Source organism: Helobdella robusta (genome assembly GCF_000326865.2).
Source record: "Helobdella robusta unplaced genomic scaffold HELROscaffold_26, whole genome shotgun sequence".
In the NCBI taxonomy this organism is placed as follows: domain Eukaryota; kingdom Metazoa; phylum Annelida; class Clitellata; order Rhynchobdellida; family Glossiphoniidae; genus Helobdella; species Helobdella robusta.
The window spans coordinates 2,164,837-2,188,187 of record NW_008704349.1 but is presented as its reverse complement, the minus strand read 5'-3'; the positions used below and the strand labels follow the sequence as shown (position 1 = coordinate 2,188,187).

The 23,351-nt window shown below is 34.5% G+C and overlaps 4 protein-coding genes across 4 annotated transcripts in view; 2 read left to right on the top strand and 2 right to left on the bottom strand.

The window, feature by feature from the left end:
- The window catches only part of HELRODRAFT_191961 (hypothetical protein), a gene marked incomplete at its 5' end in the record, with an annotated part of 4,155 nt that extends 396 nt beyond the window's left edge, over window positions 1-3,759 (bottom strand). The window contains 7 exons of the mRNA XM_009020109.1: window positions 1-323; window positions 350-946; window positions 1,347-1,455; window positions 1,552-1,745; window positions 1,930-3,080; window positions 3,347-3,433; window positions 3,612-3,759. Of these exons, the coding sequence (XP_009018357.1) occupies window positions 830-946; window positions 1,347-1,455; window positions 1,552-1,745; window positions 1,930-3,080; window positions 3,347-3,433; window positions 3,612-3,759 (1,806 nt within the window). The 3' untranslated portion in view covers window positions 1-323; window positions 350-829. The remainder of the gene's footprint in view (window positions 324-349; window positions 947-1,346; window positions 1,456-1,551; window positions 1,746-1,929; window positions 3,081-3,346; window positions 3,434-3,611) is intronic.
- A 3,104-nt stretch (window positions 3,760-6,863) lies between these two features.
- On the bottom strand, window positions 6,864-11,371 carry HELRODRAFT_191960 (hypothetical protein; the record flags this gene model as incomplete). The annotated part of the gene is made up of 12 exons (XM_009020108.1): window positions 11,256-11,371; window positions 11,014-11,099; window positions 10,420-10,568; window positions 9,942-10,132; window positions 9,629-9,830; window positions 9,314-9,490; window positions 8,730-9,038; window positions 8,166-8,562; window positions 7,795-7,917; window positions 7,510-7,700; window positions 7,167-7,336; window positions 6,864-6,972 (listed from the first exon to the last, which is right to left on the bottom strand). Exons 1-12 carry the CDS (start codon window positions 11,309-11,311, stop codon window positions 6,864-6,866), a joined length of 2,160 nt encoding a protein of 719 aa, XP_009018356.1. The 5' UTR covers window positions 11,312-11,371.
- A 415-nt stretch (window positions 11,372-11,786) lies between these two features.
- Window positions 11,787-14,160, top strand: HELRODRAFT_173501 (hypothetical protein; the record flags this gene model as incomplete). The annotated part of the gene is made up of 4 exons (XM_009020107.1): window positions 11,787-12,789; window positions 13,302-13,447; window positions 13,667-13,771; window positions 13,960-14,160. The coding sequence occupies 4 exons, from the start codon at window positions 11,787-11,789 to the stop codon at window positions 14,158-14,160; spliced, it is 1,455 nt and encodes a 484-aa protein (XP_009018355.1).
- Window positions 14,161-16,243: 2,083 nt separating this feature from the next.
- Window positions 16,244-21,294, top strand: HELRODRAFT_173500 (hypothetical protein; the record flags this gene model as incomplete). Its single annotated transcript, XM_009020106.1, has 9 exons — window positions 16,244-16,483; window positions 16,604-16,672; window positions 16,767-16,817; window positions 17,458-17,559; window positions 17,795-17,953; window positions 18,123-18,158; window positions 18,389-19,039; window positions 20,070-20,103; window positions 21,224-21,294. 9 exons carry the CDS (start codon window positions 16,244-16,246, stop codon window positions 21,292-21,294), a joined length of 1,413 nt encoding a protein of 470 aa, XP_009018354.1.
- Between the last annotated feature and the right edge of the window lie 2,057 nt (window positions 21,295-23,351).

The window sequence follows — 23,351 nt, the reverse complement described above, 5'->3', positions numbered from 1 at the left end:
GTTTGTATGTGTTTGTATGTGTGTGTTTGTGTGTGCGATGAATTAGCGTGTGGAATGAATGAAATAAATGCGAAATAATCAGGAAAGAATTATAGATTATATAATCAATAAATAAAAAAAACATATACAAAGAAATAATCCATTAAACGATCATATAATAATAATAATAATAACAATAACAATAGCAACAATCATAACAGTGTTGAAAAATCAAATTGAAAATGAAGTAACCTTAAAGGATATTGTAAAATGCGAAGAAAAACCATTCAAAATACACACACAAACACACACACACACAAACACACACACACACAAACACATACACACACGCACGCACAAACGGGCTCACATGTAATTACATAACTACACAAGCACACACTCATACATAATTTGTGTTTATATGAAATTGCATATTTTAAATATCCTAACGAGAGTTCAGTATAAATTTAATTAAATAAAAATCCCTGATTTGGTAATGTGTGTGTGTGTGTGTTTGTGTGTGTGTGTGTGCTGTGTAGATAATTTGAATCAGTTGACTTTAAATAGATAATTAGATCACAACGACATGGAAAAAGTTTATAAATAAATAATGTATATCATATAAGTGTGTGTGTGTGTGTGTGGTGTGTGTATGTGTGTGTGAATTATGTGTGTGTGTGAATTATGTGTGTGTATGTGAATGTATGTGTGTGTGTTATTTTTTACGATAATTACGGATGCAATTAAGAAGTAAGAATACTACTACTTAAAATAGTAACAGTGAAAATAATAATAATTCTTTCGTAGATATAGATAGCTATCTTTAAATATTTTTTTTTAATAATAATAATTACGAATAATGTTTGATGATCTTGTGAGCTTGCGTGACGCCTGTAGCCATGGCGCCGTGAGTCGTCGAGTAGAAGTGGCAATGTGTGGCTTCACCGGCGAACAACAGGCGCGGATTCTGGAACGTTTTTGAAAATTTAATAGGGAAGCGATTAACTCTCAATCAATCAATCAGTTAATCAATCAATCAGTTAATCAATCAATCAGTTAATCAATCAATCAATCAGTTAATCAATCAATCAATCAGTTAATCAATCAATCAATCAATCAATCCATTCATCAATTAATTTGTATCTGTAAATCCCAATTTCTGAAAATTCAACTGTGCCCTCTCTAATCATGCGCAAAACAAACAATTGCCAAAATGTAATAATACATGTGTCACGGAAATATTAACAAATATGAAAACTATCATAAAAAATTCATCAACTCATCTTCAATGTATTATTTTAAATTCATTTTTAAAAATGATTACACCAATCGTCACCAATAATCACCACTGAACCTCCATCACCAACATCATTAGTCGGGAGAGCACGAGCCAACTGCAGACTGTTCTTATAGGAGGATGGAATCTTTCTGTAGCAATAAACACCTCTGCTGAACGGATCCAGAGCCCATTTGGATCTTAAATCGTATAAAAATTCATTTAAACTATCAAAAAGCACATCCCTAATTCCAGCCCCAAGCGTATGAATTTAAAGTATTTTCGGAACACATTACCTAATCATCCTGAAAGGTCTGTCCATTTTCTTTCCACTGAACCTCTGCAGCAACTCAACACAGACATCCATCACAAGATCGTCACTCTCCCTCTCCATTTCAACTGCCTCCGAGCTGGCCACCCACCCACATAACATATTTCTGTGCTGCAGGAGGGTATTGAAGCCCTGTATCGACTGGTACCACTTTGTGTTCTGAAGGGTGTTCAACATGCAACATTTTTAGTAAAAAGTGGTCGTATGAGGTAGGTTACAAGATAAAATGCTATCAACAAATATAATAAGATGAAAGTTATTTAATCATAAATACTAATTTTTCAAATTATAACTCTAAATAATTATGCCTAACTATAATTGTAATGATGAATTAATTCATCACCTCATAGCTCCTGCCATATTTGTTTAAACAATCCAGCTCTAGAACCTCACCACGTCTCCACACAAATTGGACGCCAGTCGAATTTTTAGCTTTCCAAAAGGGCTTCTCAAACTCTAGGAATATCTTGTCCACCGTCCCGTAGGCCAGTTTGTCGATGGAGTGCAAGTATGGTTTCGGTAGAGAAGGCAAGAAGAAGTTCTGGTCTTTGCTGGTGACACCAGAGATTTGGTGGTTGTCGAAGCCACACAGGTGTTTAAGGACACCGAGTGGCAAGGTGACAATGACGTGATCTGCCTCTACCGTTTCACCGGAGTTTAATTTCACCTTCAAGGGTTTGCCATAACCATCTTCAGTGTTTTTACTATTGACGACATTGTTCATGACTTGATTGAATGCGTGGTCGTCTTTCTTGTCCATCAGTTTCAGGTAGTAACCACTCTCGTTTATGTTTCGGTTGCAACACTCCAACCTTTCATCATCGTTCACAGTGCTGTCATCATCCTCGTCTTCATTCTTATTACGGTTATGCTTCGCGTTATCATTCTTATAACCAGGGCTCCATTCTAAAGACTCAACAACTGTGTTCAACTTGATCGAATGTTTCGGAATGCCGTTTGCAAGAAAGTCAACAATAGGTTGATAGCCTTTGCTACCAAGTTCCAAGCTCTCCACACCAGGTGGCAAGTAATATTCGCCCCACACATTTAGAGCAATTTCTTGAAGAGAAGAACACGCATTCTCAACGTTCTCGGCGAGAATACGCCAATCTATCAAAGACCTTTTAATGGTCTGGATGTTTGTACAGCCTACTTTTGCTTTTTTGTTCTTGCTAGAGTTTAGATAGCCTTGAACTTTGTTCTCAATGAACTTTCCTATCGTTATGCTGTTGTCTTTGATTATTTTCTTGTCATAGTAAGTATCCGCCTCTTCTAACGCCATATCAAATTTGATGAATGACTCTCTCACAAGATTTTCAGGTATGGGTGTGGAGTCCGAAAGAAAATAGCCACTTTCATCATCACTGACATCATCTTCTTCATCTTCCTCTTTATCTTCCTCTTCTTCCTCCTCTTCATCATAATACTCTGACCATTCTCTTTTAGTTGCCTCATCTGTGGAATGAATCATTACAAAATATATCAACCTTATTGCTGAATGAAACGTTAAATGAAGATGCATACATGTACGTATTTAACTAGTTATTATATTAATTACTCAACATTGTGATTAATAATCTTTAATAATTACCTTTTTACCCTACTCAAGAAATACCAAGAACATTAGGAACACACAAACACAAACATTAATCAGTCACTAGTCAACCAACCAATCATTCAACCAACCAACCAGCCAACCGACCGACCGACCAACCAACCAACCGACCAATCAACCAGCCAACCTTTAAAGTGGTACACACAGTCAATTTGTTTGGCAAGGTCGGCAATATCATTGCCCTTTTCCCCGTGAATCCACTGTGCCCCGAGTTCCAATGGGCCCCCATCATCTTTAGAAAAAACATTTTGAATCATGAGAACTATTATAAACTATGCCATAACAAAAATATAAAAGGAATTCAATAGCTAAAACAGTAAAAGTGTGATGTGAGAGAAAAATAATTAACAAATTTTGATAAATAAAATTGTAAAAATGAAAAAAAATGGTAAAAATGATATTTTCATCACCATGAATAATTGTATGAACTCTTCCTCCGAGCCTATCTTTAGCCTCAATGAGCAGCACATCCTGAACACCATTCTGAATCAAGGTTTTGGCAGCGGAAATCCCAGCAAGACCTCCTCCTATGACAACTACTTTATGATGGGAACCCATAGTACACTGTTCTTAGGCTCTTACTGTGCTGCAGCCTATGTGGCATGTACTTATTTTATAGTAGAATGATATAATTATAATATTATAATCTTATTATTATTAATATTGTCATAATCTTTAATAAGATTTCAGAAAGTAATCTGAATAGAAAAATATAATAATATAAATAAACAAGCTTTTATAATAACAAAATAATAATATAAATAAAACTAAACAAAAATAACAAAGAAAATAATTATGGATGAGTTAGTAACTATCTATAATATCAAATACACTGACGAAAAATACTTATAATAGTCAAATATTGAGCATACTATTAAGTATAAAAACTGATTATTTCTAATAACTATACTATTAAAAAACAATAATTTTCTCAAATTAAAAGAAAAAAATTAACATCTACAGGTTAAAAAAATGTAAATTAAATGTTTTAAAATACACTTACTTTAAAATACTTTGAAGAAATGTTCAATCTCAGGTCACAAAGTTGAGCTTTTTCTATGTGAGAACACTTGAAATTTACAAACTTCACACTGAGTCCAAAAATTAATTACTATTAAAACTTGAATTAACTTTTAAACAAAGTAAATATCTCTTTAAATAATATCGCAAATCAACAACAACAGGTAAAATCGTAAAATGAGCTTCAAATGCTCAATTAAATAAGTCATTAAGCTAATAATTAGTGAATTAAAACGACAGAAACACCTTAAAATAGAACAAAAACATTAACCCGCAAACGTGCCATCTATTTTTATACTAGAAAATATATACGTTATACAAGAAATACATTATATATATATATATACCTATTATATATATATATACTGTAGTATGCCTGCCTACCTATTAACACAAACACCACACACACACGTACACAATACACAGATGTTACGATTGAATAAGTATTATTTTATGATAGTTATTTATAAATAACTAAGGTAAAAAAATCATGTGATGGTCGTATGCTTGTATCATGATATTACCATATCAGCATATATCATCATTAAAATATCGTCACTCACTGATAAAAGTTATCTGTATGGTTAGGATGATGTTGACGATAATCATGTATGTATGTATGTATGTATGTATGTATGTATGTATGTATGTATGTATGTATGTATGTATGTATGTATGTATGTATGTATGTATGTATGTATGTATGTATGTATGTATGTATGTATGTACACGTGTGTTTGTGTGTGTGTATCCAAGAAATAATTTCATATCAACTACGCAACACGTGTTATATTTCAAAATGTACCCATATATATATATATATATATATATATATATATATATATAATATCGATTGTATTATGTACTACGTTTTGGTTAAGAATATTTACATAAATATCAATTTTCATGAGTATTGAATGATGTATGAAACAGAGAGAAAATTGGGACAGATGAGAGAGAAAGATGTATCTGTATGTAAAGATGTATGTATGTACACGTGTGTTTGTGTGTGTGTATCCAAGAAATAATTTCATATCAACTACGCAACACGTGTTATATTTCAAAATGTACCCATATATATATATATATATATATATATATATATATATATATAATATCGATTGTATTATGTACTACGTTTTGGTTGAGAATATTTACATAAATATCAATTTTCATGAGTATTGAATGATGTATGACACAGAGAGAAAATTGGGACAGATGAGAGAGAAAGATAGAAATTTTAAATTTAATACATACAATAATGATAATGTACTAACATAACTTTGTTGTCTGTGTTTGAGATTGTCATGTGCGTAGAAAGCACCTACATTCACTTATGAAGAAGTTAAACAGACCAAACCATACCTGCACACGCTTATATATAGTTACAAGCACGCACACGCGTAAAACACACACAAGTAAAACACACAGGCAAGCGAGCCAGGCCATTTATCGAAGATTCATTCAATCATTCGATTGTCATGTTGTTCTCCACCCATTAGGCTTTGCACTTGATAGATAACTGCTGGCTAGTTTTTAATGAAATGCACATGTGTGCGTGTGTTTCGTGGTTGCTGTCCATCAAGGTAGACATAATATTAAAACGTATCTCAAGAGTTAAGCCATAAGAATAATTGAACAATTTGAACTAAGAGAGAAAACTACAAAAAATTTACCAGATATAGGCCAAGTGCAAGGGAGCGTTAACGCTTTCGTACATTTTACTGCGTATCTCATACGTTAAAGTTGCCTAATCGGTTCATTCTGGGGTCTATATTGATTGGGGAACTAATAAAAAATAATAATAACCACTAATCACTAAATTTCTTCGCCAAACTTAGTAAGATGACCGTCAAAGGTAACACCAAAAACAACCTCAACATAAAGAAAAAAACAAACTCCCAACATACACATCACTTTATTTTCATAATTTAAAAAAAATTATTTTTGCCTAAAGTAACAAAACGTTAATAACATTCACTACAAAGGACATAGAGACATTGAGAGATAACAAAACTATCCAATTGTTATCTTAATGACGATCCGTTGATGATGACCATTAAAAACGAGAACAAATTTGCAGCCTGTCTAGTTCATTTTAACCATGCAACCATTTTTTTTAGTCAGCTGATATTAAAATAATAATAATAAGGATAATAATATAATACGATTTTACTTAACAATGACATTAAACAACACAACCAACTTCACCGAACATTTGCATAATTTTTAGCGTTCTACAATACTGCAATTGTTAGAGTTTTTACCATTATAGTTTTTAATAAAATTATCATCATTGTTAATATTTTTTTATTAAATTTTCTTCCATTTTTAACATATAAACTCAAATTAAAAAAAGAAGAAAGTGAGAGAGAGAGGGGGGGGGGGGTGAGAGATGAAGACGCATAGTTTTTACCTTTATAAATGTAAAATTAAATTCAGAGATTTAACAGATTCCTTAAAGAATGAGGAGAATAAGATCGAGAATGAGTCGGCATAAGAGAAAGATAGAGAAGGTAAGAAAAAAGAAAGAAAGAGGTCTAGGTAGGAAACGATAAATAGAAAAAGAGAGAAAGATAAAGAGAGAGATTAAGAGAGATTAAGAGAGAGAGAGTGAGAGAGAGAGTGAGAGAGAGAAATATTTATTGTTGTTTCGAGTCCATCTTGGCAATGAGCTTCTCTAGGACTCGTTTAGCTTCACATTGCGGAAAGTTTGACATGTCGTAATATTGCGGCGTGATCTGTATTAGCCTGTTGCAATGATGATGAATTAATTATTGAGCGAGAGAACGATGGTGAGTGAAGATGATGCAGATGATGGTTAAAAGTACGTTGTTTATACAAGAGGAGGAATGATAAAATTAAATGGCGATCAGAGAAGTTATAAATATCATAATGCGTATCGAATGAGTTTTGAGTAGAAAGAAAACAGTGTAGAAACAAACCATTCAGCCTTGATATCAGTAACAGTTCTAATGTAGTTCTTAGTGGTGAGGACGAACTCGTTGTAGAGGACCCATTCAGGCTTGTGGTCGAGACAGGTTGATGGGTGCAACTGGACTATCTGATTGTCCTTCACTGTCAGATAATGGCCAGTGCGTTCGAGGTGGGCCACCTGATCAGATGGTTTGTTTGTTTGTTTGTTTGTTTGTTCATCATAAATTATGAATGGAACGTGACAGACTAAAAGTCAAGAAATACCAAGAACATTAGAATCAGACACACGCACACAAACATTAATCAGTCACTACTCAGCCATCCAACCATCCAATCAATGAGGCAGCCAACCTGCATAAAGTATCCAGAGACAAGAGCCTTCCTAATGTTGATGTAGTAATCTCTGGAACTGAACTCTGTACTGGAGCGTCGTAGATTAAACCTATCCATGATGCGAGCCAGCTGGGTCCTCACGTTGTCCGCACTCTTCAAGGATCGATAGTTTATGAAGTTGTCGTAGCACCATTGTGCTTCATCGTGATCTGCCAAGATGGAAAGATGGGGGTTAGGTTCGACAAACAAATATTTGAAAATTGTGATTAATATAAGCTAGTCAGTGAATGAAATTGTCCTAACTCTGTTTGAAAGCGTGGTAGACATTGAGAAGTGTGAGGTGGTCGCCATCGATATGCGCAAATCTCATCTTGGCCTCATCTGCTTGCTTCCTCACCTCGGTGGGCCTCACGAAACATTGCGGAACTGCAGGGGTTCAGTCCAATGAATGACGACATAATTAATGGATGATACATGCTATAATAGGATAAAATACTAGACGAAAGATTTTTTTTTTAAGTTTTCATCTGAAGTGGCAATGAAAGGTTTTTAAATAGAGAGGAACAATTCTAAAAGATGAAATTATAAAATCAAGCCCCCGCCATCAACCAATTCCTCAAACACCAAAAAACCAATCAAACAAGAGCCACCAACCAGCCAATGAACCAACTAACCAGACAGCATAGCAGTGATGGAAAGAATTTCATTAGAGCAGTTATAATCGCAACTTGCGATGACCATTTTGGCAAGTTGCGGATCCAGTGGAAATTCTGCCATCATGGAGCCAAGCTCTGTAAGTTCACCATCGTCATCAATGGCCGCCAAATAATTTAAAAGTTCCAACGCCCTCATCAAAGTCTCAGGCGCAGGCGGGTCCATAAAATCAAAGTGCACCAAATCATCGATTCCTAATTTCTTCAGTTGTAGGACAACGGCACTGAGATTCGATCGTAGAATCTCTGGGTAGGTGTTGTCCTGCATCTCATTCTTGTAGGCCTTCTCAGTGTAGAGGCGGAAACATTTTCCCGGTCGGGTTCTGCCTGCCCTACCCGCTCTCTGCTGGGCACTGGCCTGCCGTAGTTAGGTGAAATTTATATCAGATGTTGTTAGCATATGCCAAACAAGAAAATTTTTTATACAAACAAAAAATTTCTAAAAATCAGTCATTAAATCACATGCTGCATGAAATTAGAGGAAAATTATAGAAATATCAGAAGCATCTTGATCAGCCGACTCACCTTACTGATAGCAGTGACCAGCAACGACTCCACCCTGATTCTCGGATTGTACACCTTCTGTTTGGCAAATCCAGGATCAATGACGAAGACAACACCGTCGATTGTCAGTGAAGTTTCTGCAATGTTCGTTGACACTACGACTTTTCTGCCGATGGCGCCGTTGGGTCGTTTGGGAGGTGGAGGTTCAAAGATGCGTTGTTGAAGATTGGGTGGGAGGGTTGAATAGAGGGGAATGCACTTGAGTTCTCCTACCTCTGGCCCCAGGTTGTCGATCTCTCTTTGGATGCGTTTGCATGCCTCATCGATTTCCTGTCAGGGGAAGCATTAATTATTTCACTGAGTAGAGATATTGAGAAAAAAAAAATTGAAAATAGTTTTAAATAAACAAGTGAAAACTTGAAAATTATTCAGAAATTGATGACCCAATTACATAATGAACCTAAAAATGAACCATCGAAATAATCATTCATCTGTCTAGCTATCCTAAACAATCAACCACCAATTAATCAGCCAAACAATCAACCAATCACATGGCCAATCAATCAATCAATCAAATCCGCCAATCAAAACTAAGCATTACAAACCTCTTGTCCAGTAAGGAAGAGCAGTATATCTCCTTCACTCTCCTCACACATGTGTATCTGGATGACAGTTCTAATGGCCGCCTCCAGATAATCTCGCTCCGGCTCAGGGGTGTAGAAGATTTCAACCGGGTGGGTCCTGCCAGGTACACTCATCAGGGGGGCATTGTCAAAGTATTGCTATGTGAACGGTTGAGGAGGAAATCATTGAATAGTGGTGAACAAATTTCAATAAGATTAACAATATTAAACATAAATAAAAATTAAAGATTTAAAAAAGTTATAAAATAAAATGCTAAAACGAAAGTGAAACTCAACCTGGAATTTTCCGGCATCGAGAGTGGCACTCATGACAACAATCTTCAAATCTGCCCTTTGTCTAGAAACTTCTTTGAGGAGACCCATGAGGATGTCAGTTGCCAGGGTACGTTCGTGGGCCTCATCCAACATTACAACCCCGTACGCCTCAAGAAGGGGGTCTGACATGGCCTCCCTCAACAGCATACCATCAGTCATGTACCTGTAATTCGAGTATAAGTAGGCATACATTCAGTTAGGTAAGTATTCATATTCTTCATTACGAAACATCTGCTCTGTGACATATGTCTAAATTAAAAGATGGATAACAAACTTTAGAATTGTCTTGCTCGATGTGCAATCTTCAAATCGAATGTTGTAGCCGACCTCCTGTCCCAGCCCGACATCCATCTCCTCTGCCACTCTGGCAGCGACTGACATGGCGGCCACCCTTCGAGGTTGGGTGCACGCCACACCTTTCTTAGTGTACCTTGCTCTTACCCACTCCAGACACCACTGAGGTATCTTTTTACAGAAATGTAAATAATTTTTAATTTAATTACTTAAAAATGAAATAATGTAATTTATTTTTTGGAGTAAATACTTCTAGAAAGATTGTGGGTGCTTCTTAAAAACATGCCAAACTAAATATAAGATTTAATACAAAGCATGCAAACATCTCGTAAAAAATTGTACAAGGTGGCAAAAATTAAAAATCACCATTAATGGAAAAATAAAAAATAAACATGAAATGAAATATTGCAAAAAAAGTTCTAAATTAGGAAATTTAAGAATTGATGATTGCTACAGACTTGAGTCGTTTTGCCAGAACCTGTCTCACCGACAAGCACAAGACATTGGTTCTTGTTCAAGATGTCGATGAATTTTTCTTTGTACTCCCACACTGGCAGATTGGTACGTTTCTTGTACAGCTCCCAATATTTAGGAGTGAATGGCAGACCTTATAACAAATCAATTTCAATAATTTTAATAAGTAATTAATAATAATGCACCTAAGTCACTTGCCCTGGGGCTTTATATAAAATGACATTATGATTAATTATTATTAATTTTGTAACATAATAAACAAAAGTTAAAAGAAGCATCAATTATTATTGCATAATTATTTATCTAATTATAATCAATGTCAAGTTTTATTTATAATATTAATTAATTTCTATCTATCTATCTATAATTGTATATTGACTGAATTTCTAATAAAATTTGATTAAAACAACCAAATTTAATAATTCAAAATAAAACATTACAAAGTAACAATTAATTTTTTTAATTTCAATTTAAGGGTAAATATTTGTTTCTATGCCAGCAGAAGCATGATAACTTAGTTTGACTTGTAATGTTGTAAATTTGGAATGTTAAGAGAATTACATTATAAATAAAATTACCAGTGAAGGGATTTTGGGTGAGGATTGACTTGACAGTGGGAAAACTCGCCACGTTTGAAACCACCGGCTTTGAATCATCATCCGATCTGCAAAACAAAATTTGAAATTAGCATTTAAATTTTAAATTATATTTTTTACTTTTTATAGTAAAAAAAGTAAAGTCAGCGGCAACAGAGGGGCGATGATTAAGAAACGGTAATAAAACAGTCGAACTTGAAAAAATTACAAAAACTAGAGATCACCTCTTTTTAGATGAAGATGAAGAATCACCAACGTCAATTCTGTGTCGCTTCGACATTTTATCTCCGAACCAAATTAATAATAATTAAAAATTGTGTAAAAGCGAAAACGACATCGATCAACGATAATATATAATCAACGCAAAGCAAAGATAAAATATTCGAACGCTGAAAACATAAGTATATAGAATATAACATGTACTATGTACTATGTATATATAATCTATATATATATAAATATATATGGCTGGAAACCGAAATATACTAGGGTTATATATATATATTATATATATATATATATATATATATTTACATTTATAAGAATTCAAACCTGTATATAAAAAACTACTATAAGTAAGTAGATGAATGGTTTAGTTAGCTAAACTGTTAAAACAGTTTAATAATTTTTAATGATTTGAAGTTTTAATTTGACTAATTAATTAAATATCGTTATAATTATAATATTATTTTAGTTAAATAAATCATAAATACTTAAAATATACTATTCCCATTCTGCAGAATAAAAATTTTAAAATGATCTTCCCGTTATTAATTCGGATATCAATGTTGGTAACTGTGCATGGCTGGATCTCATCAACGTCAGCTTTAGAGTTTGTCATTGAAAAACCCAAATCTAATACCGCTACTACTACTCCTATAACTACTACTACTACAGCTGCTGCTGCTACTACTACTACTGCTACTACTACTACTATTACTACTACTACTACTACTAATACTATTACTGCAACCACTACTGCTACTACGAATACTAGAACTACTAAAAATTACGCTCCACTTACTGCAAATGCGGAAGCTTTTCCAGCGGCTACTCCAACTTCAACTGCGGCCGCCACAGATCCAACAAACATTGGTAGTAACTTTAATGTCGCCGAGATAATTGTTGGATTGGTAAAGAATGATACCGTTAGCAGTGAATCAAAGGTTACAACTCTTACTACAAACACAAATGGCGATGGCTTACAAGCTTCTGAAATGAGTAATGATAACAACATCATCGACATTGTAATAGATTATGATAGTAATAATATTAATAATGATCATACGACCTATATCATTAATGATATCAACGATAATACGACCTATATCATTAATGATATCAATGATAATATTGCCTATATAAATGATATAAAGAGAGAGAGAGATAATAACGACGACGATGATGATGTTTTGAATTTTTATCAAAACGATGAGGCTATGATGATAGGCAGCGGTGATAAACCTCATAACATTAGCGGTAGACCGGACGACGATGATGATGATATCGGTGATGATTACGGTGGAAACAGCGTTGAAAATCACAATAATGATAATAATAATAATGATGATAATAATAATAATAATAATAATAATAATGATGATAATAATGATAGTAATAGAAATGATGACAAAGATGTTGATGTTTTCCATGAGAAAGATGGAATTGTATATGACTACGAAATGGGATCATTGCCGTCGTCGTCATCATCATTTTCATCTTCGGCGGAGCATTCGATCTTGAATGTTGTAGACGGAGGTTAAATTTGTTTGAAGATGAATGGAAAAATTGTTAACTCGTTAATTGGTCGTATTTTAATTGATTGATTGATTGCCCGATCGATCGATCGATCGATTGATTGATTGATTATTTAATGAAAAGAAATTAGCTGAAAAATTTATCAATGTATTAGTGGACCGAAGTATGCCAAATTCGTAACAATGAAAGGAAACATCTTACATACCTACGCACACATGCACACGCAGAGGCACACAAACACACACGCACACGTACATGCACACACGTACATGCACACACGTACATGCACACACACGTACATTCATGTATACAAACATACAAACAAACATACATACAAACATACATACATACATACATACATACAATGATTAGATTAAAAATGACCGTTCAGTATATTTTATGGTAATGGTTTCGAGTGAATGGGCGTATGTAACGGTATTCTTAGTTCTTGTAACGATAATGAGAGTGATGGTGATGAGGACGATGACGACGACGATGACGATAATGATTAGATTCTTCGGAATACTGGGATTCAATAATTGGAGATGATGAAGACGATGGAGAGGGTGATGGAGAGGTGGAAAGAAGTGATGACGGAATGGTCATATCATCTAGGAAAGAACACTTCACTCAGTTCGACTTTCTGAGTTTGATTGAGGTAAAGATGATGATGGAAATGAAGATGACGATGGTGATGACGATGGAGATGATGATGATGAGGATGACAAAAAGATGATGATTCTGATAACGATGATGATTATATTGAATATTATATTCATTATCATCCTCATCATCATCACCATCATCATAACTATCATCATCACCATCTTCATCATCATCATCACTACCATCATCGTCGTCATCATCATCACAACAGCTTGGTCGTCACATCAGACCGGATTTGATTGGTTACACCATGTCCCTGGATGGCATTCCAGCCTATGAGTTCCTATTCAAAAAAGAGACTATCATCTATCAAACGGTGATGATAATAATGATGATGGTGGTGGTGGTGATAGTGATGTTTTTTGTTGTTGTTGTTGATGATGATGTTGTAGTTCATGATGATGATAATATACGGTGACGAGAATGATGATGAGTATTTCGTATTAATTGAGTGAACATTTCGATAAACCATACAAGATTGTACAACGTTGTACTTAACTACAGCCCAGCAAAATGCGCCTGAAGTACATACCAGTACCATTCGACCTTCACCTTTCGATATCGCCCAACACTGATTCTGACGGCCAGATAATGGGGATTACCCAGTTTGAGGGGAATTCCAGGGTCGTTAAGTTCGGCGTCAACTATAAAAGTTTCAGTCAAAATACTGGTACCTTGTCCGTACTGTATTCCGGATATTTGTAAGGGGATGTGTGAATATGTGTGTGTGTGTGTGTGTGTGTGTATGTGTGTGTGTGTATTTATGTGTACCTTTGTCTGTATATGTGTATGTATGTGTGTTTGTTTGTATTTATGTGTACGTTTGTCTCAGTGTGTGTGTATGTGTATTATTAAGTAGATGATAATTCAAGTTAGGAGGTATTAGGAGGTATAAGTAAATATAGGTTAATTAACAGATTAATTCACGACTTTGGCATTGCTGGAACTGTTATCAAGTGGTTCGACTCCTATTTGACTGGAAGGACTCAACAGGTATTTTACAAAGGGCATCTGTCTAGTGTAAAAACAAAGTCATCCGGAGTGCCACAAGGTTCAATACTTGGACCTATTTTGTTCATACTGTATACAGCTGATGTATTTAATGTAATTGATACTTTTGGTTTTTCTTATCATGCATATGCCGACGACATTCAAATAATAGTCAGCAGTGAACCAGATCAGTTCGAAAGTGCAGTTGAAAGACTAATAAAATGTTTGGCTGAAGTTGACACATGGATGTCAAAAAATTGTCTAAAAGTTAATCAAAATAAATCACAGTTTTTACCAATGGGCACCTGGCAGCAGCTATCAAAAGTATAAATTTATTCAATAATGATTGAAGATAATGAGATAAAATTTTGCAAGAAGGCTACCAATTTGGGATGTATTTTTGACACTAAATTAAAACTTTGTGACCACATAAAATCGCAATCTAAATCATGTTCAGCACAACTTCAACAAATATACCGAATAAGAAAATATCTGGATCAAACTGTAACACAATCATTGGTCCATGCGTTTGTCCACTCGAGATTGGATTATTGCAACAGTCTGTTTTATGGGTTGCCAGAAAGGTCTATTGCTGACCTCCAGTCTATTCAGAACAGAGCTGCAAAGGTGATTGTTAGAGGCAGAAAATACGATCATGTGACGCCAATTCTGAATAGCCTCCATTGGCTAACACTGAAGAAACGAATTTTTTACAAAATATGCGTCATTATGTACAAGGCCATAAACGGACAACTCACAGAATACCTGGCTGATAGATTCATAAAGAAGCCGCATGCGATCAGATGACGTCAATTTATTGATTGTACCAACTACGCAGCTGCAGACATCGTCTAGAGACATTGCAGTGTCGGGACCAATCGTCTGGAATAGTCTGCCAATGTCGATGAGAATGTCGAAGATGGGCATTGTTGATTTCAAAAAGAATTTGAAAACTTATCATTTTGCGATGAACGATTGTAATTGATTGTATCATATCGTCTATTGATAGGATGTACATTATTTCACTGTTCGTTTATTATTTTTCTTTTTTCGATAGCGCTTGTGAGAGATATTTATTTTAATAGGCGCTTTATAAGTGTTTGATAATAATAATAATAATAATAGATTGTATATATTGAAATGTGTTAGAGTAGGTATGTAATTCTAATGATAGTTAAGTTATAAAAGTAGTTCACAACAAGACAGCAAATTTACAGACATAAAGCAGCTTAATATAAGATAATATAACATATAATTCATCAGAGAATATAATACTTTGTATAATAAGAATGAGATGACATACAATAGGAACTGACTGGTTAGAAGGAGTTTAAACACTAACTAATACCTAACACACGTAAGTCACTAATTAAAGTCATCTCTCATTACTTTATGTACACGAACAATGTCGAGTTATTTAACGTTGAGCGAACGAGTTTACAGAAACAAAAAGAATTTTCCCGAGAACAAACAATCCTATTCGTTCAGTAACCGTCATGGAACGGTTAAGAGCGAGCAGTATAACAGTATATAATGTGTTTGTGTGTATTTATGCGTACGTTTGTCTGTCTATGTCTGTTTGTGTATGTGTATGTATGTGTGTATATGTGTTTGTGTGTCTGAGATTTAAAACTTGCCTTGGTTTGAATCCGACAATCGAGTTTTATTTTGGATTTTAATAGTTAAAAATAGACCAACAAATTCTACTTAATTTATCTGTATAGCAATAAGACATAAAAAGTTAGAGCTGAATTATTGTTTAATTACTAAATTTTCACAAAATTCTCTCAAACTGGGAATGTGGATAAGTGGCGAGAACGCTGTAGCCATCGCCAGCTTCAACGTCGACTTTTCTGGAAAGGAAGTTGGTGACAAGAAGAAAGACGATGATAGTGACGATGCTAACAGGAAGGCTGCTGCTGCTGCTGATGATGATGGCTCGCGAAGAAAATGGCGGAAATTTAAATTGAGGATATACGAAGATAAGATTGTTCTTGACGATAAGACGGAAGTGAACACCGGAGTCGTCGTTGACGCCGTTAGTCACATGGTGTTGGTGGTGGTGATGATGATGACGTTAGTCACGTGATGTGATAATTTTGTTATTATTTTTACTATTCTTTATATTATTATTATTATTATTATTTTCAAATCACAGCCGATAGTTTTCTCATATAAAGCTCTGTTGCATTTGGGCTCGTTCAGAAAACTCGGAACACCTTTTAGGGTAAATAATAATAATAATAATAAATTAATAATAATAATAATAATAATAATGATTATGAAGGAGAAATAGCCACCAAAATTTTAACTTCTAACAGGGTGGAATTGAAATGTTGAAATTGATGGATCCAGATTACGTAGAACCAGAAGTATGTGTGTGTGTGTGTGTGTGTGTACGTGTATGTAATTGTTTGTATGTGTGTGTGTACGTGTGCGTGGGCAAATAAATTTAACTTTGTAACCTAATTTTTGCATCAGCTTCTACATCTCTTATCTCTAAGAAGCACATGTATCTTAATAGACGTGTGTGTGCGTGTGCGTATGTGTGCGTGTTTGTGATTATGTGTGTATGTGTCTATATATCTGTATGCTATGTGCGCCTACATGCAGTGCGATTTGTCATGTTGCATATTTTTAAAAACTTAGATTGTTATCTCAGCGCGCCAGACTCAAAATTAAACTCTCTGGATACTTTCACCACAGTTACCGGCTACTACTGCCTCTCTTTAAAAATACTGCTATAACTGTTACGCCTGTCATTACGCCTGTGCTATTATTATTATTATTATTATATTTGTATCTACTAGCCACTAGTATTTGTTACTGTTTACAAAGTTTTCTGCATTATATTTACGACTTACGTAGTGAAAGCTAAATCACTTCTATTACTACATCTACAGCTACTACTTTTACTGATGCTGTTGTGGTTTTTTTTTCTGCTGCTGCAACTACTACACGTGCTACTGCTGCTGCTGCTGCTGTTGCTTTTACTGTTTAATAACTACACAGATCAGCCCGAAAAATATTTTCAAAGGCGAGAAGGGTGAAAAGGGTCTTTCGGTAAAGGGAAGTCCTGGCCCCGTTGGTCCCAAAGGAAATAAAGGCGATAAGGTCGAGTCGATGATGAAGAAGATGAAGATGTGATGATGCTAATGATGATGTGATGATGCAAACGAGGAGAATGATGAATGGAGTGATGATGAATATTGAAACGCTTTTATCAAGTTTGATGACTTAGTGACAAAAGAGAGAAATAGAGAGAGAGAGAGAGAGAGAGAGAGAGAGAGAGAGAGAGAGAGAGAGAGAGATAAGGGTGAGAGTGATAAATCAATCTACATACCAATAGGGCGACAGGGGTCTCAAAGGTGACCGCGGTCATCAAAACAAGGTCAAGCAAGGCGACAAAGGTCTGAAAGGCCAGAAAGGTCAGAGGGGTGAACTTGGGTCGACAGGCCCAAAAGGCGTGGATGGGCGAGATGGGACTGCTGGACCCACTGGGGATAAAGTTTTTGATTTTTTTTACTAATGGTATTAAATTTAAAAAGTAAATAGCGAAAAATTAATCTTTACAATCAACTTTTCAATTTAAAATGATTATTATTTTAATAATATTTTACGAAATCAAGAAATATTTTTCACATAAAGTATTCCCAATTTTCATTTTTATTCAACAGGGCAATCGCGGTGAAAGAGGTTCACCGGGCTTGAAGGTTTCATTCAAATCAATGTTTTGAAAGCACTTTTAAATAAAATAAACTATATTAATGTCTATCTATTTGTTTATTTAACTTACTTAAATGTTTTCCATTGAATTCAATTACTTAATAGTTAGCTAACAATGATTTTGTTTCGAATTTCTATTGAAATCAGAATCAGCCAAAGAATTAAACACTTACTAATAAATAATGAATTCTTATTACACTGTGAAAATTCATCCAAGGGTGACATCGGGCCCACGGGTCACAAAGGTGAAAAAGGTTCAAAAGGTCACCGAGGAAATCCAGGTTACTGCATCATTCCAGATGAATTCTTTAAAGATGACGACGGCGATGATGCTAGTTATGACGATGACCATGGTATAAATAATGGAGATGGTGATGATAGTGATGTCGAAAAATATAACGAGCAATTAAGAAAAGGAGGTTATAGTGATGATTACGTCAACAATGATGATGAAAATAGTGTTGTTGATGACGCTGATAACTACGACGATGGGCAACCAATGGGAAAAAGGGTTAAAAGGGCATGGTTCTGGGGTTTAGATCCAACAACAACAACTACTGCTACTACATCCACTGCTGCTGCTGCTACCACTACTTCAGAAAAAATTACAGTTTTGACATATACTCCAAAAAACTCGGAAGATGGTGATAATTATTACGAAAGCACAGCAACCTCACAGAGTGATGGTGATAGTTATTATGAGGAAAAAGATGAAGTTACTACTACCACGACTTCTACCACTACTACCACCGTTACTACAAGTAGTAGTAATACTAATTCTGTAACTGCAACTTCTAAAATGGCTACTGATGGTACTAAGAAAATCATGATGAAAGGTAAAACTCCGCGACTAACGAATGAAGAAAAAGTTAGATCATACGTTATATTTTCTGAATTTTTGAAATAAAATCCTATTTTGCAAAATTTTCATTAATTATAGTATTACAACTATTGCTAGCAGCAAAACTTTTATTACTAATGTTACTCCTACTACTATACTACGGCATCTACTACTTACTGCTAATGTAATTACTGTTGCTACTACACCTGCCACTGCTGTTGCTAGTGGGATACTACTACTACTATTACTGCTGCTTCTACTATTACTATTACTATGGCGCCGCTACTACTACTACTACTGTGCCGCTTCTACGACTACTACTACGGTGCTGCAGCTACCACATCTACTACTCTTAGTAGTAGTTGTAGCAGCTTCTGTTGTAGTTAGTTGGCATTCTTCAAGTGCGATCGAGGCATCCATCATTTTCCAATGTGTGTGCTTCCGTATGGTTTACTTAAATGTAGATTTTATTTTTCATTTTCCTATTTTTATGTATCATTAAAATTGAAGTTGTGCGTGTTGTGTTGTGTGTGTGTTTGTATTCGGTGTGTTAGATGTGTCATTATTTGTGGCGTGTGTGCGTGCGTGCGTGTGTGTGGCGTGTGTGCGTGCGTGTGTGTAAATATGCGTGAGTGTGTGTGTGTGTGTGTTTGTGTAAATATATGTGTGTGTAGTATGCGAATATGTGTGTAGCTGTGTGGATTGTGTGCGGCTGTATGTGTGAAAATTTAAAAAAAATTCACCAAAGTAATTAACGTTTGTTTCGGTTTGGCTGGATATTTTTTTGTCCTGTAAAAAATGACCTATCCACCTATGAAATCCAGTATATGCATTACCTTCTTAAATTGTTTGAATAATTCATTACATTTTATTTTTTCAAATGTTTTTTAGAGTTATTTGCTGTCTTAAAATTGGATTCTTTATGTTTCTATGCAAATCACAGAGCCGAAGGCTGTATTGGATTACTTTCTATCGTACACCCACACACACACACACACCACATACACACACATGCACACCACACAAACACATAAATATACACACATACGTTATTTAGCATTTTCCTTATGGCATATTATTTGACAATGAAGGTTTTAAAGAAAAAAGTTTAAAGAATGTAAAAACTAATTTTAATGATTTGAATCTTTGCAGAGCAATTTAAAATCTTCGGAATAATAATCCAAATAAGTACCTCCCATTCATTATTTTTAATTATCGCAGGAACAGCTCTAGAAAAAACTTTCTTGATATTTAATTGCACTTTTAAAAGGCGTGAAAATCTTTTCTTTAAAAGTATCTTTTTTCAATTTGAAATAATTGTAATGAAAGATCAGAAAAGTAATGCGAAATTAAAAGAAGTTTCATCTGGCAAGCTCTACGCGATGATTTTTATAATTTTAAAATATTTTAAAATGTTTCAAGATAATAATAATTCTAAATATTTTAAGAAAAAATCATTTTTCAAGTAACAATTTTTGGAGAAACGAACTTTTCTAAGAAAAGCAGAGAACAGATGAGTAAATGAGAACTCGGAAAAACACTATCAAACTTTGATGTGTAACGCGTTTCCTCATTTAACATTGATACTATCTCCCTCTCTCTATCACTCTTTCTTTATTTCTTCCTCCTTCCCTCTCTTTCTCTCTTTCTTTTTCTTCTGTTCTATTAGTATTCCCTTTTGTTACTCTCCTTCATATTCCTTTCTTCCGTTTCTTTTTCTTTCTTTCCATCTCTCTCTTTCACTCTTTTACTCTCTCTCTCTCTCTCTCTCTTTTTCTTATTTCTTACTAGTTATTTCTTTTTTCATTTCTCATTGAAAATGCAAATAACAATCAAACGAATGATTAAATAGAGACACAAAGACGCCTATGTATACGTTCATACACACACACACACACACACATACATATACACATACGTAGATAGATACACAGGCATACATGCAGACACACACATACATACGTACAATCACATGTTGTATACACATACATTACATACATTTCTTACTATTTATTGATATGCCTTTTGTAGAACAGACTAGCGGACGAGAAAGTAAATACAAAGAAAATGAGAGAGAGAGAGAGAGAGGGAAAGAGAGAGAGTAATAATATGAATAATAATATAAATAAAAATATGAATAATAAAATAATAAAAATGTTTTTTGAGATTTTTCAATAATTATACATCATAACATTATAGACTAAACATCAGAGATGTCGTTGCCAGATAAGATAGCAGGAGATGAACCGATAGCATGGCCGCAAGCCTACCCGCCCGGCTGAAAAAATCAGAAAAATAATACCAAAATAATAAACGTAATAATATAAAAGGAAGAGAAAGAGAGGAAAAGAAGAGAGAAAGAGAGAGAGAAAAAGAAAGAAAATACAGAGAAATAAATATGTTTTGGAGAAAAAATTTATAACAAGAAATACAGTAACTGTCAAAGATGAAGAAACAGAAGTTGAGAATAAAAAAATGAATAAAAATGAATAAAAAGAGAAAGAGAGAATAAGAAACAAAGAGATACATAAAAAAATAAAAGTGAGAGAGAGAGAGAGAGAGAGTAGGAAGAGAGTGACATTCAACAAGGCATCCGAACATATATTTTGATACAAATATAAAATCAGTCAACAAAACCGACATTAAGCTAGAGACAATTATACCGGAATACAACCTAACCTGCAAGCAAACAAAAATACAAACAAATAAGTATACAGACAGACAAATAAACGAACAGACAGCCAATACAACACAGACTGAAAAGAATGATCAAGGTGTAAGTGTAAACCTTGATTATCTTTTTTTCATTATTGTCGTCATCATAATCTCCGTTATGTATAATCATCGTCATCATTAGATAGACAGACGTGTAGACAGACAGACAGACGTATAGACAAACAGACAGACATGTAGAGAGACAGACAGACGTATAGACAAACAGACAGGCATGTAGACAGACAAAGACATAAATTTTTCCAAAACATTGATTGAATTGACGACGATGATTTGAAATTTTTTAGCCGATCTCCCATTGAGAGTAAGGGAGGATATATTTTGAAGAGATTAAAAACTTGGAAAAAAATAATTTCACTGAAACTTTTAAAAATTAATGATTGAATGAGTTGATAAATCGAATGAATGAATGGATGAATGAATGAATGGATGAATGAATGAATAGTTAAATGTGTAATTAGGTAATTTAGTAAAGAACGCTTGCAATAATGAATAAATGAATAAACGAATTGTATTAATAAATAAATGAATAAAGTAAGTAAATGAGTGAATAAACGAAAAATTGGATGAATAAACAAACAATTAAGTTGTAAAGCAAATAGATAAATATAAACAAAAAAACAAACATTGGCAGAAAAGCAGAAGGAAAAGTGATTAATTGCTTTAATTAATTGCTAAATTTCTATACACACATACACTTATATACCCATATACCATCATGTATATCATTGTTACCGTCATCATCATCACCATCGTCTTTCTTATCACCATCATCATCACCATCGTCTTTCTTATCACCATCATCATCACCATCGTCTTTCTTATCACCATCATCATCACCGTCGTCTTTCTTATCACCATCATCATCACCGTCGTCTTTCTTATCACCATCATCATCATCATCGTCTTTCTTATCACCATCATCATCACCATCGTCTTTCTTATCACCATCATCATCACCATCTTCATCATCGTCTCTGTCGCCTAATATTTTAACACTTCTTTTAGAAGTCGTCGTGTTGGTTGTCTCGTGTATCATTGTTTTGTTGCTGTTGTTGTTGTTGTTGACGATGATGATGTTGTTGTTGATGTTGTGTTTGTTGCCTCGCTTATCATTGTTTTGTTGCTGTTGTTGATGTTTTTGTTGTTGACAAGGATGTTGATGTTGATGTTGTGTTTGTTGCCTTGTGTATCATTGCTTTGTCAGTTGTGAGATATGTTGTATTTTGTTGCTTATTTTGTGTTTTCCTGTTTTATTTCGTTATTTGTGCTGTTTTTTAATGTTGTTGTCATGTTTATTGTTGCATTGTGTGTGTGTGTGTGTTAGTATGTGTGTGTGTGTGTGTGGTGTGTTTGTGTGTGTGTGGTGTGTGTTTGTGTATGTGTGTGTGTGGCTGTTGCGTCGTGTTTATCGCGTCATGCGTTATCTTCGTTTATCCCCGTCATGTGAATCGACTTCACAATATTTCTAAGGTCCCCACTCTGTTCTTACATTGTTTTAGTAGTTGTTGTGACGATGGTGGCTGGTGTGGCTGATTTTCTGTGTCGATGACGTCATTTTGTGGCGTCGCGATGCCTGTCGTGCGCGTGTTCGTCGTCACTGGGC